This window comes from Oryctolagus cuniculus, chromosome 7, assembly GCF_964237555.1.
Source record: "Oryctolagus cuniculus chromosome 7, mOryCun1.1, whole genome shotgun sequence".
Taxonomy (NCBI): domain Eukaryota; kingdom Metazoa; phylum Chordata; class Mammalia; order Lagomorpha; family Leporidae; genus Oryctolagus; species Oryctolagus cuniculus.
Window position 1 is genome coordinate 47,263,470 of NC_091438.1, and position 17,684 is coordinate 47,281,153.

The 17,684-nt window shown below is 42.5% G+C and overlaps 2 protein-coding genes across 14 annotated transcripts in view; both read left to right on the forward strand.

The window, feature by feature from the left end:
* ARNT (aryl hydrocarbon receptor nuclear translocator) overlaps positions 1-2,687 on the forward strand; it is a 110,807-nt gene extending 108,120 nt beyond the window's left edge. For 10 of the 11 annotated variants that reach the window (XM_051856015.2, XM_051856009.2, XM_051856017.2 and 7 more), the window contains one exon: positions 712-2,687. In XM_051856015.2, coding sequence (XP_051711975.1) covers positions 712-801 — 90 coding nt within the window. In that variant the 3' untranslated portion in view covers positions 802-2,687. 11 annotated transcript variants of the gene reach the window in all.
* Positions 2,688-3,317: 630 nt separating this feature from the next.
* Positions 3,318-17,319, forward strand: CTSK (cathepsin K). 3 transcript variants are annotated; one of them, XM_017345490.3, is made up of 8 exons: positions 3,318-3,866; positions 5,655-5,775; positions 6,945-7,067; positions 7,154-7,309; positions 8,292-8,510; positions 14,665-14,830; positions 15,056-15,161; positions 16,635-17,302. In XM_017345490.3, the coding sequence occupies exons 2-8, from the start codon at positions 5,656-5,658 to the stop codon at positions 16,732-16,734; spliced, it is 990 nt and encodes a 329-aa protein (XP_017200979.1). In that variant the 5' UTR covers positions 3,318-3,866; position 5,655; the 3' UTR covers positions 16,735-17,302.
* Positions 17,320-17,684: the final 365 nt, after the last annotated feature.

Consider the following 17,684-nt stretch of genomic DNA (forward strand, 5'->3'; position numbering starts at 1 on the left):
GGGGTTGGGTGGGAGAAAACAGAGGTGTGTATAGGGACAAATGTCAGGAATTGGAAAGATTATGAACTTAATGTGAGTCACAACCTTTAATCACACAGACTTGATGGTTTCCACAAACTTTTTGAAGCACCCCCCATACTGATGATAACTGAAATTCTGTTTGTGTAAGTCCTGAGAGGATTGCTAGAATAAGTGGAGTAATCTCTGGCAGGACAAGAGCTTGTCTACAGCACAGGTTGAATGAAGGCAGATGGCTGTTGGTGGAAACATAAGAACATAGGATAAGAAACACTCCATACAAAGGGTCTTTGGAAAGTTCATGGAAAATGTGTACTATGGAAAATCTCCATGGATTTCAAGATTTTTTTTTGTACTGAAATAAGCTTATCTTACAACTCTGTATTTCCCTTATGCTTGTGAAGTACCCTTATATGTGTCTGTTGGGAATTACATGAAATGTGGTAGGCAGATTTTCCTGCCTTTGAAAAAGAAGAAAAACTAGAAAGAAGAAAAATGTGGAACTGTAGGAGGAGGACAGCTGGGGGACAGGGAAAAAGGCCGTGGTGTAAAGGAGTCCCGCATGCTGGGAGAAAGGAAGGAGGAGAGCACTTGGCACAGCTAGGAAGGCACTGGGCAGGGTGGTGGTGCAGGGGAATGTCAGGTGGGAAGTGATGCGGTGTGTGACCTGTATTAATCTTTTCCTCTCACTAGGAAATGCTGTCTATGCTGGGAGACCAGAGCAGCAGCTACAACAATGAAGAATTTCCCGATCTAACTATGTTTCCCTCCTTTTCAGAATAGAACTGTTGGGGTGAGGATAAGGGGTGGGGGAGAAAATCACTTTGTTTTTAAAAAGCAAATCTTTCTGTAAACAGAATAAAAATTCCTCTCCCTTCCCTTCCCTCACCCCTGATGTGTATCCCCTTTCCCTTTGGGACTCCCCTGCCCTTCTGCCTCTCTGACCTAACATTTATAGAAGATATGGAATGAGTCTCCAAGGATTTTAGGACCCTTTGAAAATTTGAGGCTAGATGAGATTAGAATGCCTTTCTTTATGTCTCCTGACTATAAGTTGTATAGTTTTTATTTGAGCTAGCGTCAAGGGGCTAGTTAGAAAAACCAGACCTCCACTGTTTGCCTTGGATACTGTGGTGTACTTTTTGAAAGAAATTCTGAGTGGAGGAGAGAAGAATGGTCCTCATATTTGAGGCCCGTGAAGCATGGTAGGCATATTCGGAGCTTTAGGAAATGAGCATAGACTCTTTCTATTGCCTGTGAGCAGTTCCCCTGGAAAGAAACATGTGAGTAAGTGAAAGAGAGACAGTGTGTGTGTGTGTGTGTGAGCAAGTGTGTTTCTGTGTTTGTTTCTCCCTTTTAGGGAGTTATGCAAAAATTTGTCCCAGATTTTATCTTTGTCTTTCTGTGTGCTTTTCAAAGAGTCCTAAGGAGTTAAATCTTCCTTCCACTTAGAATTGCAGCTAGAGTATTTAAATAAATGTCCTTGCTGCACTATGTCTATGCCCGGCCCTACTGTAGGCAGATACATAAAATCTGTTAATGTGGTTGATCTATTATCAAACATATTCAGTGATAAAGCTAAGTTGCTACCACATTTGGTGCTCTCACCTTATCTGGAAGATCTGCAAACATTATCAAAATAGGCTGGCTAGATAAAAACTTTCAGAAACCCTGGACGTGGCCATAAAGATAATGCTGCATTTTCTTCAGAATCACACATGATTTGTGTGTGTGTTTTCTATAGAGGTTATTTCTGCATGGAAACTCAACTTCTTGGATTAGCAGTCCTAGTGAAAATCCTCACTGTCAGAGTATAAGCCAAATATAAATTCTTCTGCAAAGTAGCCTCTTCAATCCCATCCTCAAAATACCCAGGCTATCGAGAAACATTTGGGTCTCTCCTGAGCCTGTAGTTCTTTTCTCTTTGCTCTTTCTCCAATCTTGAGATTGGGTTTTGCTTTAGAATGCAAGCATAATTCCATGTGATAGATGGGACTTGGACTCCCGTCCCAACAGGGTCACTTGGTAATTAACTATAGCCATATAAAAGTGGATACAGGTTTCTATTCTCACCTTTTACCTTCCTCAGGTTAGTTATGAATATCAGCCTTTTTAAAAAAAAAAAAAAAAATTGGCTCTGGCCAATATCTAAGTGCAAGGCTGAATTAATTAGGAGAAGGCATATTAAATGTAGTCACAGGGGACTGAAGATCACAAATGGCCTTGGAGAGTCTGAGGGAATGTCGTTTTCTGGGTTTCCCTCCCTTTTGTCTCCAATCCAGTAAGAGGTAGTGAGGTGGAAAGGAGACGGTTTATTTTTTTATTCTATGTGCACACATACAGTATACATATATATTTATATCACAGTTTATGAAACCAAAAAGTTGAGTTTCCAATGGAATCCTTGTTTTTTTAATAATCAACTGTTTTTAAATATGATCAGGACTATAATATTGTACAGTTATTACAGGACTTTGGGGAGAGGGGAGGGTGGGAGAAGATGCTCTGGGGGTTTTGTTTCTGCTTTTCCTTCAGGGTTTTATTTTTGATTTTTTTTTTTTTCTCGTTGGTCATTTCTGTTTTGCTGGCATCTGTGCTAAGCCTTACAGTGGCAAAAATAATGACATGTAGCAAAGATTTTAAAACAAGAAATTTTTCCTTTTGTAAAATTTGTGTTGTGTGAACTTGATTGCGACTTTATTCCTTTCCAGCTTATAAGAAGCACCCAGAAGTAGAGGAGACCATAGCTTGCGCTCGAAACAAACAGGCATACACCACAGTGTGAATCGCTCATTTTAGGAATCAGAAATCACAGGATTCTAGTCACTCAGCACCACTCCTCCTCACTGTCCTCCTGACCCTGACGCATTCTGAGTAAAATCAGCAGGAACATTCTAACCACAAGGTTGGGGGTGGGAGTTACCAAGGCTCTTGGGAGAGAGGGAGGGTATAGTTGGAACTTGAAACCACTAGGGTGCATAATTGATGCCTTAAAGTCCTTGGTTACGTCCTGTTCTGGATTTAAAGGAGTTAGTGATGGGGAAATTTGTTCAGGTCTAGAGCTGATTTCCCTCTAAGGACCACTGTGGTTTATTAGCAACTCTTAAAATCTAGAGTTTAAACCTGTGTTCTTTAGAGTCTCTGTGTGGAATCCAGCTAGAGACTGAATCCAAATCCTATGAAATATCTTTTCTATTCCAGTGACCTTTTTTTCCTGTTTCTTCATAACTGTTTATGGAAGGAAATAGGGGTGTGATTTGGTGACTGAGTTAGATTCTTATGATGTGTCACATGTTTTTTTGCTGGGGAAGCATTTGGAGACACTCATGTGACTGGACTTAGATTGGAGATTTTAATAATGGAGACATAATGTTCGCCAGGCTTCCCAACATCTGAGAGTTATAGCAATACCGTCAGTCACATGAATCCATCGTAAGTTAGGGCATTGATTCTAGTGCTGTCATAAACCAGGAATGTTGGCTTTGGTTACTTTTAGAACCAGTTTCATCTGGATTTTCTGGGCATTTCCTCCCTCACGAAAACCATATTAGGCTAGGAAAGCTAGTCTCCTGCCTGGAAGTGATGACAGCTTTTCACCAACTTAGAAATTACAATTTTGGAAGCTATGGCTTTCCTTATGTTACCCTTTCCTAGCCTGTTACATTTAATTCCTTTAACCCAGAAGTGAGAGAGTCAAATCAAATGTTATGGAGGTGGATCATACAAGGAAAATACTAGGAAAAGATTATAATCCCTCAATAATGGATGTTAAAGAAGAAGGATGGGAGAGAACAAAGCTGTGTCCTTCCATTTTCCTAACTCCTTGTATTTCCCCACCAGAGAAGAAGGTAAGTTCCAGCTTGGTTAATGAGTGTCATGGTCTTTTTTTTTTTTTTTTTTCTGTCTGCTCCAAAGACAGTCATGCGAAACTAAATACTTAGCAACTCTCCAGCCTGGTACATATATAACACTGCACGCACACAAACACAAATGCTGTGCAAACCCGCTGTCTCCTTCCTTCTTAACACCCCTTCTCAGCATTTCTATCCCCGCCTCCCTCCGTTATCCAAAATTTCCAGCCGACTGCTAGAGCTGACTTCCGCAATCTTGATGGAATAAATCTAGCACCCCTAGTCATCCACCCACATTACGCACACTTCCTGGCTGAAAGGAACCATACACAGCCATCAGCAGGTAAGATTTTCAACTTTTTAGATCCTGTAGCCTCTCTTCCTTGCTAGTTCTTTGTTTTACAAGTATTTGAATTTAGTGAGTTGGGGAATAAAAATAAACTCACTAGGTGCTGCAGATGAAAATAGATGCCTTTGAATCCTTTCCTGGCCAAATGTGCCTAGAAATCGTAACGTTCCTTGTACGATTGTATGTATGTGAACATGGTTGAAAATAGAATTGATGGCGTGACCTTCAGAAGTAGCCTCATACAGTTTTCTGCTTTGGCCAGGGGAGCAAAAGAGTTAACTTGGAGGATTGGGGGGGAGGAGGAGTGTCTGAAAGTGATAGCTCAGTGCTTTCTACTCTGAGGCATCTCCCAAGTTCCGCTGTGTTTTGCAAGTCTGCAAAGATTGCACAAAAATGGACTATAGACTCAGAATTGTGCAAGTCCTGTGACTTGCTGCAGACAAGCAGTCCGATGCAGGAGATGAATCCGCTTCTGAGAAGCTGTGAATTTATTCAATATATAACATTGCTTTTCCACGCTACATTCTAACAAACCTTGGTCCTGAGGCTTTTTGTTTTATCAGCCAGTCACAGAGGTTTTTTATTGCTGGAAACAGAAATGAAACTTTGCTAAAACTTTGCTATTGACAGCATCTGGTTGAAATTAAGACCGCTTCCTGCCTAAGGAAGGGGAAGCATGAAAAAAGAGGAAGAAAGGCGTACATAGAGAGTGAAGAGATGGTAAACATGGATAATAGGAAATACAGGGAACTTTAAAATGTTCAAGGAGAAATGCATGTTTATTTTGGTGCAAAATTAAGAACCACATAGGGTTTTTTCACAAACCACATTTTCTGTGAACTTCTTGAAGATTCCTTGTACTGTTAATTTCCTTTCGCCTTTCCTGGCAAGATCTAGACAAAAAAGAAAAGAATGTCTCGAAAATTGATCAGGAAGCAAACAGCTGGGAATGTCTCCTTTGTGTATTCTCTAACCCCACTCCCACCTTGTCTGTGTCCATGCCTGCTGAGGACCCCAAAAGAGACAGATGGTGAGCCCATCCTGATTGTCCAGTTGCTACCTCATGTCTGATTGTACAAGTGTGTGGGCGCTAGTTGAATCTCCTTGGTCAAAATACTTGGAACCAAATGTGCCAGCATTCCAGACAAATCTAGTGCTCGCCTGTTTTTTGTTTTAGCGTATGAAAATCACCTTTAGTTTTCTGCTGTCCTCACAAAGGCAAGTTTCCCTCTGTTTTGTGATTCAGAGGAAAGGGTTCTTAACTTTGAGTTCATGTATCCTCTAGGATTATTGTTTGGACATGGATTTTTCAAGTAAGAGAGACTAATATATTAGCTCCTCAAAGGAGGCTATGACTCCTAGCCCCTTTCTGGGAATACCACTCCAGCTGTTTTCCTGATGCCAAGCAAGGTAAGCTAATTACCACCTTTCCTCAGGATGTGGGGACTCAAGGTTCTGCTGCTACCCGTGGTGAGTTTTGCTCTGCACCCTGAGGAAATACTGGACACCCAGTGGGAGCTATGGAAGAAGACCTACAGCAAGCAGTATAACAGCAAGGTGCCTGGGGACCTGGAGGGGAGCATGGCAGATGGGCTGGGACTTGAGATCTCCAGTCTTTGGCCGGTGCCGCGGCTCACCAGGCTAATCCTCCACCTGCGGCGCCGGCACACCGGGTTCTAGTCCCGGTCGGGGTGCTGGATTCTGTCCCGGTTGCCCCTCTTCCAGGCCAGCTCTCTGCTGTGGCCCGGGAGTGCAGTGGAGGATGGCCCAAGTGCTTGGGCCCTGTACCTGCATGGGAGACCAGGAGAAGCACCTGGCTCCTGCCTTCGGATCAGCGCGGTGCACCGGCCGCAGCATGGCGGCCATTGGAGGGTGAACTAACGGCAAAGGAAGACCTTTCTCTCTGTCTCTCTCTCACTGTCCACTCTGCCTGTCAGGAAAAAAAAAAAAAAAAAGATCTCCAGTCTTGCTTCTTCCATACAAAAGTACTTTACTCCAACTAAGCAACCTTATCCCTGTTCTGTAACAGCATATGGTTTTCATTGCTGTGCCTCAACTCACTGAAACCAAGACCTGTCCTTCTGGGGCCAGTGTAGTATAGCAGGATAAGCCTCCACCTGTGATGCTGGCATCCCACTTAACAACCCAACTACCTGCTAATAAGCTTGGGAAAGCAGCAGAAGATGGCCCAAGTGCTTGGGTCTCTGCATCCACATGGGAGACCTGGAAGAAGCTCCTGGCTCCTGGTTTCAGCTTGGCCCAGCCCTGGTTGTTGCAGCCATCTGGGGAGCGAACCAGTGGATGGAAGATTCATATTCATTCTCATTCTCATTCTCTCTTTTCTCTCTTCTCTCTTTGGTCTCCCTCCCTCCCTCCCTTGCCCTTTCCCTTTCTTTCCCTCCCTCCCTCCCTCCCCTTTCTATCTCTGCCTTTCCAAAAAAAAAAAAAAAAAAAGCTATCTTGTGTTTCTCTTTGGGAAAGTCTTCTCAAATGAGTACTATTAATAAATAAGCAGTTTCTCTATGTCTTTCCAGATGTTTATGTTGCATTATTTGTGTTAGTTTACATCTTTCTTTTTGCCTGATCATAATAATCCATGGTTAGTTCCCAAACTTGATTGTAAAATCTATAATTGTAAGTTTCAGCTTTCCTCCTAAAAACCTGCACAGTATTACCTATGTCATTTTGCACACAGTCTATGCAAGTACTGACTATGCTCTGTTTAGGTGGATGAAATCTCTCGGCGTTTAATTTGGGAAAAAAACCTGAAGCATATTTCTATCCATAACCTTGAAGCCTCTCTTGGTGTCCATACATATGAACTGGCCATGAACCACCTGGGGGACATGGTAAGTTGATCTTAGAGCCCTTGACCTACCTGCTGTTTTTGCCGTAGTTCCCTGCTGATGCCTGGATTCTTCCTTCTTTGTCTCAGACCAGTGAAGAGGTGGTTCAGAAGATGACTGGCCTCAAAGTACCCCCGTCTCGTTCCCACAGTAATGACACACTCTACATCCCTGACTGGGAGGGCAGAACCCCAGACTCCATCGACTATCGAAAGAAGGGATACGTTACTCCTGTCAAAAACCAGGTACTCTCCTTCTGGGTGTGGTCATCTAATCAGTATGACCCTTCTTTATTCTGCTGCTTTGTTCCTAATGTAGGAAGCCACCAGGCAGAGGGGAACAAGAGGTTGGGGTATGTCTCCTCATGCTAAGAGAATATAGCCTATTCCATTGTTCAGTTTATGGCCTGTTTTTATACATTTAGGTTAACAGTGTTGCAGTAAACATTCTTGTGTATACATTTTTGTGTACTATGCAGGTATTTAAGCAAAACAAATCCTACAGTTAAATTGATGTCACGGAGAATCCTTTCCAAAATGTTTTTACAGTCTTAAATTCTTAACCAGCATGAATATGCGAGTTTTCCCACAACCTTCACAACAAAGGATTGCATTAGTAAGCTGAATGATTGATTTAACATTCAACACAAGCTCCCTGCCACCCTTCCCCAGCAGCCTGCCAGGTACAGTGCTAGGCAGTAGAGATTCAAGATGACTCAAAACATGACCTCTATCCTCCTGAAATCCTTGATCTTAAAAAATAGAAATCATAGGAAAGAAAAAAATTACAATCTACCTAAACATAATAGCACTTTTGAGAGATTATTATATGTGAGAAATTTCTAAGTTCTTTAATCATCACAACAATTGCACTAAAATGTATCCCATTACTTACAGAAAAGGAAACAGAGACACAGGGAAATTTTAGTAATTTGTTCAAGGTCACACAGCTAGAGGGTGCAAAGCCAGGGTTAGATAATCCAGTAGAATCGCTGCTGAAGCAGATACTCCGCCCTGCTCTGCTTTACTGCAGCTTCTGGTAACAATAGCAATATCAACAATAGCAATAGAACCACGTAATAGGTGTTAGATGTAGGGGAACTTAAAGCTTCACAAGAAAGGTAACATTTGTGCCGGAATTTATAAAAGCGTAGAATTTTCTTAGGCAGGTAAAGATACAGATCGCGTGATCAGCAGTGACTGACAGCTTCTCTGTGTGCCTCTTAAGGGTCAGTGTGGTTCCTGTTGGGCTTTCAGCTCTGTGGGTGCCCTCGAGGGCCAGCTCAAGAAGAAGACTGGCAAACTCTTAAACCTGAGCCCCCAGAACCTGGTGGATTGTGTGTCTGAGAATTATGGCTGTGGAGGGGGCTACATGACCAATGCCTTCCAGTATGTGCAGAGGAACCGGGGCATTGACTCTGAAGATGCCTACCCCTACGTGGGACAGGTGAGACCGCCCCCTCCCCCCTGTCAGGCTCAGCTCTGTAGTGGCGCCTCCTTCCCTGCTTTGAAACTTGGTACTGAAACAGTTCCACAAACCTTGTATTTTGTTATCTTGTTCTGCTTTCTTTATTGGATAACTTACCACAATCTGAGAGAAATTTTGAGAGCTTAGGCTACTGTACATCCTATTTGCCTCTCTGCCTTAAAGAGCAAAATGTTTACAGTTCTGTATAACTTTCTGTCAAATTCTCCACTCCTGCAGCAAACCCATAGACCCATTACACTCCTTTTTTGAATCAGATGGCTTTATTTTATATGATTTCAGTGTGTGGGTTTGGGGAACATTTAAGCAAATTAGGGAAGTTAACATGCTAACATATAAAATGACAAGAAAAAAATGCTGCTTCATACTGTAATTTTAGAGATACAGCATTAACTCACTTCCTCTTACTTGATCCTTTTTTTTTTTTTTTTAAGATGTATTTATTTGTTTGAAAGGGTAAGAGAGAGAGAGACATACACAGAGATCTTCCATCACTGGTTCACTCCCCAAATAGCCACAATGGCCAGGCTGAAGCCAAGAGCCAGAGGCTGCTTCTGGGTCTCCCATGTGAATGCAGGACTCCAAGCTTTTGTTCCATCTTCCACTGCTTTCCCAGGTGTATTAGCAGGGAATTGGATTGGAAGTGGAGCAACTGGGACTCGAACTAGAGCCCATATGAGGTTCTAGCATCTCAGGCAGAGGCTTAATCCACTAGGCCTCAACTCCAAGCCCCCTACATGATCTTTAATAATAGGAAGATCTTCATTCTCTTAAAAGGAGGTGATCTGAAGTTTTAAAATATATGTATTTCTTATATATTACATATATAATATATAATACATAGATATATACATACTTAACACTGGTTATTAAAATAATATAGGACCTTTGTAATAGGAAGCATTGGAATAAGAACAGCAAGTTTGAAAATAAAAAAATGATCCTTAGGGCCGGCATTGTGACATAGTGGCTAAAGCTGCAGTCTGAGGTGCCAGCATCCCATATGTGCACCTGTTTGTGTCCTGGCTGCTCCACTTCTGATCACTTCCTTCTCAGAGCAACAGGGAAGGGGAGAGAGAGAGATCTTCCATATCTGCTGGTTCACTCCCCAAATGGCCATAATAACTGGGGCTGGCCACACTGATGCCAGGAGCCAGAAACTTCATCCTGGCCTTGCTCAAGTACTTGGGTCATCTGCTGCTGCTTTCCTAGGCACATAGCAGGAGGCTGGATCAGAAGCAGAATAGCCAGAACTCTGGTGTCCTGATATGGGATGCTGGATTGCAAGAGACAACTCAACCCCCTGCATCACAACACTAGCCCCAGGAATTTCTCTTTTCTTTCTTATTTCTCTTTCTCTCTCTTTAATTTATTTTTGTTAGGCAGAGGGCAGGGCCCTGTGAATACTCCCCTTCATTGGTTTACTCCTCAAATGTCCACAATGGCTAGGATTATCTGAGGCCAAAGCCAGAAGCCAGAAACTCATTCTAGGTCTCTCATGTGGGTGGCAAGAACCCATTACTTGTGCCATCACCACAGCCTCTGATGGGCTGCATTAGCATTAAACTAGAATCAAGACCCAGAGCCAGGAATTGAATACATGTGCTCTGATGTGGGATGTAGACATCTTAAGCACTAGGCTGAATGCCTGCCTCTGCAAGAATTCCTTAGTAGATAAAATGCCTTAGAACAGAATTGTCTGGGACTTAGGATAGATCATCTTCTCAACTTTATTATATTATGTCAAATTGTTTATCAAAGTGTTTGAAAAAATTTATATTCCCACCTGCAAGGTAAAAGAAATCCCATTGATTTACCTCTGGCCACTTACATTTCTTCATTTTTAAAAAAAAAAGATTGATTGATTTATTTCAAAGTCAGAGTTACACAGAGAGAGAAGGAGAGGCACAGAGAGAGAGAGAGAGAGAGGTCTTCCATCCGCTGGTTTACTCTCCAGTTGGCCACAATTGCAAGAGCTGCGCAGATCTGAAGCCAGGAGTTTCTTCCGGGTCTCCCTTGTAGGTGCAGGGGCCCAAGTTCTTGGACCATCTTCGACTGCTTTCCCAGGCCATAGCAGAGCACTGGATTGGAAGTGGAGCACCTGGGACTCAAACCAGCGCTCATATGGGATACTGCCACTGTAGTGGTGGCTTTACCCACTACACCACAGTGCCGACCCCTGCATTTCTTCTTGAATGAATTGAATGTTTATATATTTTGCATATTTTAATGAGTTGTTTTTCCTCTTACAGATTTTTTAGGAATTTAAAAAGATACTTGAAGGCTGGCGCCGTGGCTCACTAGGCTAATCCTCCACCTGCGGCGCCGGCACCCCGGGTTCTAGTCCCGGTCGGGGCGCCGGATTCTGTCCCGGTTGCCCCTCTTCCAGTCCAGCTCTCTGCTGTGGGCTGGGAGTGCAGTGGAGAATGGCCCAGGTCCTTGGGCCTTGCACCTGCATGGAAGACCAGGAGGAAGCACCTGGCTCCTGGCTTCGGATCAGTGCAGTGCGCCAGCCGCAACGCACCGACCGTAGCGGCCACTTGGGGGGTGAACCAACGGAAAAAGGAAGACCTTTCTCTCTGTCTGTCTCTCTCACTGTCTAACTCTGCCTGTCAAAAAAAAAAAATACTTGATACGAATATGTATGTTAAGTCAATGTTTGTCTTTTCATTCTATTTCCAATGCCATTCAATCCAGGGAAGTTACTCATTTGAATGCAGTAAAATTATTATTTTTTTACTTTGCAATTTAAGCCCTTAAAATTCAATAGCAGTGAGTTTTATTCATTCATGTTCAGTGATAAATAGATGTCTGCTGCAAAAAAAAAAGCTATTTAATCTGAATGACTGAACAATTTATTTTTTATGGATATTGAACAAACTATTTGGTAAAGTTATTTCAACACATCTTCATAACAATGACCACATCAAAATGGTATTTTATTTTGTAAATTTCATCTCATCATTCCATGTAAATGGTTTTTAAGATGTCAGTTGTACAAGTCAAAGGAAAGGGTGGTTGTACCTAGAAAAAATCTAATCTACTGTTCGTGTTGAGGAACAGGCTTTTTTTCAGACTATTTGTTAAACTCTTCACTTAGTATAGAGTTAATCATATATGTATTAAGTTAATTGAAAATGGATCTTAGTAAAAAATAAGAATGAGAATAGGAATAGGAGAGGGAAGAGGGAGGGTGTGAGTGGGAGGGTGGGTAGGTGGGAAGAATCACCATGTTCCTAAAGTTGTACTTATGTAATGCATGAAGTTTGTACTCCTTAAATAAAAGGTTTTTTGGTGGGAAACATATATAAAGTTAAGGGGGAAGTGAAAAAAAAGTCTAATCTACATATAATTTTCAGAACTGCTGGGTCCCACCAGGTGCATATGTGGCCTTTGGCTGCTTATATTAGGTGCAGTGTACTAAAGGTTTGCTTTAAAAATCTTTTTTTGAATTTTATTTCCAGAAATCTTTTCAGATTAGTTTTTTGATTCAGAATACATCAGGTCAATTGTTGAGACAGGCTGAGCAAAATATTTTATAACTTTTTGTTCTCATTTGATGTCAAAAATGAAACAAATCCTGATGATATATGCAAAAAACATATTTCACTGAATTGATTAATCCAGACAACCAATTTAAAAGTATATGTAAATATATTCAAGGAAAATAAATACTACCAGAAATAATAGTTGATTACTCATCTGTTGACAGCTTGTGTCATTTGTTTAGTACTACATTAATCAGTTTGTTGAGAAATAGTTTAATGCATAGCTCGGAGAACAAATAATTTAAATGAAAATAAGAAATATTTGAAAGTGTTTGACTTCTAATTTCTATTCTCTGCCTCCTCAAATGATCTCGTCAATATTTTTGAACAGTGTGGAGTAATTTTAATTTCTTTCTTTTTTTTTTTTTTTTTTTTTGACAGGCAGAGTGGACAGTGAAAGAGAGAGACAGAGAGAAAGGTCTTCCTTTGCCGTTGGTTCACCCTCCAATGGCCGCCGCGGCCGGCGCGCTGCGGCCGGCGCACCGCGCTGATCCGATGGCAGGAGCCAGGAGCCAGGTGCTTTTCCTGGTCTCCCATGGGGTGCAGGGCCCAAGCACCTGGGCCATCCTCCACTGCACTCCCTGGCCACAGCAGAGAGCTGGCCTGGAAGAGGGGCAACCGGGACAGAATCCGGCGCCCCGACCGGGACTAGAACCCGGTGTGCCGGCGCCGCTAGGCGGAGGATTAGCCTAGTGAGCCGCGGCGCCGGCCCAATTTTAATTTCATTATCAGTTAAAGTGAGGAATTAGCCATATAAGACACATTTCTTTTTTTTTTTTTTTTTTTTTTGACAGGGAGAGTGGACAGTGAGAGAGAGAGAGAGACAGAGAGAAAGGTCTTCCTTTGCCGTTGGTTCACCCTCCAATGGCCGGCGCACCGCGCTGATCCGATGGCAGGAGCCAGGTACTTATCCTGGTCTCCCAGGGGTGCAGGGCCCAAGCACTTGGGCCATCCTCCACTGCCCTCCCGGGCCACAGCAGAGAGCTGGCCTGGAAGAGGGGCAACCGGGACAGAATCCGGCGCCCCGACTGGGACTAGAACCCGGTGTGCCAGCGCCGCAAGGCGGAGGATTAGCCTACTGAGCCGCGGCGCTGGCCCTCTTTTTTTTTTTTTTTAACATTCTGAATCTTGGACAATTTTCTCTTGCATTACTTTACAATGTCTAAAGCAGTTACTATCCAAAGCTAAAAGAACGTCTCTCCCCAGATGAGCATGTGATGAGTAGAGGGAATTAAGTAAAGTCAAATTTTAAGAATACATTTGATAGGGTAATAGCTAAATAAGAACATTTTAAAAGAACTGTAATATAAGTTTAATTCAGTGATAATTCAGGTATGTTATTCTGACTTTAATGTACCATCTCATGATATTCTTCTGAGTTCATTCTCAAGATACTGTTTTAGTTATAAATGTGTACAATTTTTGTCACCATGAGGCATCAGCTGCCACATGGCAGGGAACAAAGAGATCCTGAGAAATTATTGAGGCAATGGACAGTTGTAACCTTAGAAAATCACATTAAATGCTGCCTTTGGGGCCAGCACTGTGGCGCAGTGGTTAAAGTCCTGGCCTGCAGTGCCATCATCCCATATGGGCTCTGGTTCCAGTCCCAGCTACTCCGCTCCTGAACCAGCTCCCAGCTAATGTGCCTGGGAAAGCAGCAGAGGATGGCTCAAGTCCTTGGGCCCCTGCACCCATGTGGTAGACCTAGAAGAAGCTCCTGGCTTCCAATCGGCTCAACTCTGGCCATTGCAGCCATTTGGGGAATGAACTAGTGGATGGAAGACCTCTCTCTCTCTCTCTCTCTCTCTCTCTCTCTCTTTAACTCTTTCAAATAAATAAATCTTAAAAAAAAAAGGCTTAAAAAAATGCTGCTCTTACTGTTTATATTTAAATAGTGTATTCTTGTAGATGTTATCTTAGTGTTTTTGAAGTGGCAGTCTATAGGAACATAAGTGCCAAAAACAATATACCACCTTGACATCAGCTGCCAGATTCCCTAACTGTGGCTTGGCAATGACACAAATTGTAACTTACCTGCTAAATACAATGTCGGAAGGTCACAGATTAAATTGCTAGTTATTAATCTATTTTAATGTCATCTTGCATGCTTTTATATTTTTCTGTGATGAGAGGACAAATGTCCATTCAAGACTGTCTCATACTAGCTTCTCTGATACAGATGCAAATGGCTCAGGTCCTCCTCTTAGCTCGCTTTAGCCTTTCCTTTCTGTCCACGCTGCAGCTGAGAGAAACTCTGCACTCTGAGGCATATACGTACTGCATGGTCAGAAGATGATTTATGCATTTTAAAAAATCTTAATTCAGAATTCTTTCCATACCCTGAAGAAATCCAACTATTTTCTCCTTTTAAAGTGTTCAGTTTTTCTTCTTGATTTCTGTCTTTAAGCCACCTGGAGTGAAGAGGAATAGATCCTCACTGGAGACTCCAGCTGGCTCCCTCTGTTAGTTCTCTGATGTGACTCAAAACATTGGTTGGATTCCTCACTTATCAACTCATCACTTGTTGCTTTGTCCTCGTTCTTTTACAACCTTGTTTTTTCCAGGATGAAAGTTGTATGTACAATCCGACTGGCAAGGCAGCCAAATGCAGAGGGTACAGAGAGATCCCTGAGGGGAATGAGAAAGCCCTGAAGAGGGCAGTGGCCCGAGTGGGACCCGTCTCTGTGGCCATTGATGCAAGCCTGACCTCCTTCCAGTTTTACAGTAAAGGTAAGTCATTCCTATAGAGCACTACTTGGGTGGTGTGGGCTTGAGGACTTCTCAGAGGGCCTGAGGGTCTTCAGCAGTCAGTTTCATTTTCAGACTGGGTCTGCCAGAGAGAAACTGGCAGCTCCACAGTGCAGAGCACCTCTGTTGTAAACCCTCCTGGTGGGGACACGTCACAGGGGAGCCAGAGGATGGCAGAGAACCTCATCTTAACAATTTCTTTCCTAGGTGTATATTATGATGAAAACTGCAGTAGTGACAATGTGAACCATGCGGTTTTGGCCGTGGGCTATGGAATCCAGAAGGGAAATAAGCACTGGATAATTAAGAACAGGTACTGATGGGAATGCTCACTTAGCCACTCACACTTGGAACATTCGAGCTCACCTCCAGCTTCCTTTCTTTCTCCCCAGTAAAGGGAAAGTTGTCACAGGCTTCCTGGCCAGAGCTTTGAATTCTGAAGCTAACATTCAGTGGCCAGACTTAGCGCATGAGTCAGGCAGCTGCTCCATGTGTAGGATGCTTAGTCACATATACACACAGATGAGCAGATGTCTGCCTTCTGTGATCTCAGCCCGGAATAACTAGCTGTTACATAAAGTTGCCCAGAGAACCAGCAGGAGCTTTGGAGTATTAGGGAATAGGAGAAGTTGGGGAAAAAGGACAAAAAGCTCATGAAAATAATATAGGAAGATAAATGAGGGCTCCAGAAACTTCATGGAAACATGGAATTAACAGATAAGTTTATTTTGTTGTAAGAAATTTTTGAAATCCATGCCATAATTTTCTCACATTATTTTTTTCCTAAGACTTTTAGTCTTCCAGTCTGTTCACTCATTTCCCTGGTAATCTCATCCACTCTCAGTTTCTTCTGTCTCTCCTAGGGGTTTACTCCCAAGTCACAATCATCAGCTTCAGCCTCTCTTGCCTTTTTCTTATGCTGTAGACTTATATTTTTAAGATTAATTTTCTCAAAATACAACTCTGATCATATCATTCTCCACTCAAAAAACCTTCACTGGCTGCTCCATTATGGTTGAGCCACAGAGTAAAGGGCAGACTTCAGCTTTGCAGTCAAGGTACTTCCACCTTATCTCACTCCACCCTTCCAGGCAAATCTCCCGCTATTCCTGCCAGGCACCCTGCATTTCAGCCATGTGACCCTAATATGTTAATGCTTTCCTGCCTCTGTTGTCTCATTTCATACCCTCCACTGAGATCCCATTTCCACAAGTCCAAATCCTACCCAGCCTTTGGGCTACCTCCTCTTATATCAAGGACTCTCCCGCTTTTGAGACCTGTAGCATAATACCTTCTCTCCACTTCTTGACTTTTAACTCTCTTTTAAAAAAATATTTATTTATTTATTTAAAAAGCAGAATTACAGAGAGGCAGAGGCAGAGAGAGAGAGAGAGATCTTCTATCCACTGGTTCATTCCCCAAATGGCCACAATGGCCAGAGCTGGGGTGATCCAAAGCCAGGAGCCTGGAGCTTCTTCCAAGTCTCCTACATTGGTACAGGGGCCCAGTGACTTGGAAATCTTCTACTGCTTTCTCAAGCCATAGCAGTCAGCTGGATCAGAAGTGGAGCATCCGGGAGTCGAACCAGCGCCAATATGGGATGCCGGCACTACAGGTGGCAGCTTTACTGGCTGTGCCACAGTGCTGGCCCCATTGACTTTTAACTCCTTAAATGTAAAAAGCATCGTACTCTTTTATGCAAACCATCAGTATGTAGCATATACTCAGTGTTTTAATGAATAAATAAACTGAGGGTACTAAGAATTTTTCTTGATTGGTCCTACAGCTGGGGAGAAAGCTGGGGAAACAAAGGCTATATCCTCATGGCTCGGAATAAGAACAACGCCTGTGGCATTGCCAACCTGGCCAGCTTCCCTAAGATGTGAATCCAGCCAGCCAAACCCATCCTGCTCTTCCCATCTTCTACAATGATGCAGTGGAATGATACTTGTTGGTAGGGAGTTGGTGTGCCACTCTTGAAGTAAATGGGGTGTTCCTGATTGTTTGGTTTCCCCATTTGTTTGTGCCTGAAGTGATACCCCTACCTCTTTCCTTCTCTCCACCAAGGCCTTTTTCTTTGTGGCCACAGCAAGAATTCCCCTGACAAAGTGTGTACTCTTAGTTTTAAGAGAGATGACCACAGCCTGACCTGACTATGTTATCCTGAGGCTGATATGCAAATAGAGGCCAGAGATCTTCAAGTAGGCTAGATTCTCATTGACTGGGACTAGGTAGCCTTAACCACCCTAGAGGACTAATGTCATCTCACTTCTCAGGTTTCAAGTTTCCTTTCTTTTAATCTTTAATGTGGAAATCTCTGTGTTTTCCCCTCTGATTCACAAGTTTATTCATAAGTCTTTAGTACAAGTTTACAAGATACAAGAAATATGTATACTTTTTCCTTTGTTGTATTTTTGAAATAAAGTATTAATCTCTTGTCTACAACTTAATAAACATGTAGTACATGTTCATTCTATGTTGGATACTGTGCTAGGTGCTAGAGACAACAAGATGAATAAAACATGTTCTCTGGAGAGACGTACACAGTTCATCCCAATTCATTTGGTCATTCTGTCAACCATTTATTAAGTGCTGATAACCACTTTTAATAACCAACATTTAACAAGAATTACACTAAGTTTCTGGAATTAAGTGGATGTAAGGAGCTCTCAGTATCCCAGGCCTGTGAGGGGACCAGATTAAATGACATGTTTATATGGTCCTTTTTTTTTTTTTTTAAGATCTATTTATTTTTTTTTACAATTTTTTTTAAGATTTATTTATTATTTATTTGAAAGTCAAGAGTTACACACAGAGAGAAGGAGAGGCAGAGAGA

Coding starts and splice junctions, on each gene's coding strand:
- CTSK (XM_070076664.1), top strand. CDS start 5,217: ATGCCTGCTGAGGACCCCAAAAGAGACAGATG. Junction 7,068..7,153: donor TGAACCACCTGGGGGACATG/GTAAGTTGATCT, acceptor TCTTTGTCTCAG/ACCAGTGAAGAGGTGGTTCA. Junction 14,831..15,055: donor CTTCCAGTTTTACAGTAAAG/GTAAGTCATTCC, acceptor TTTCTTTCCTAG/GTGTATATTATGATGAAAAC.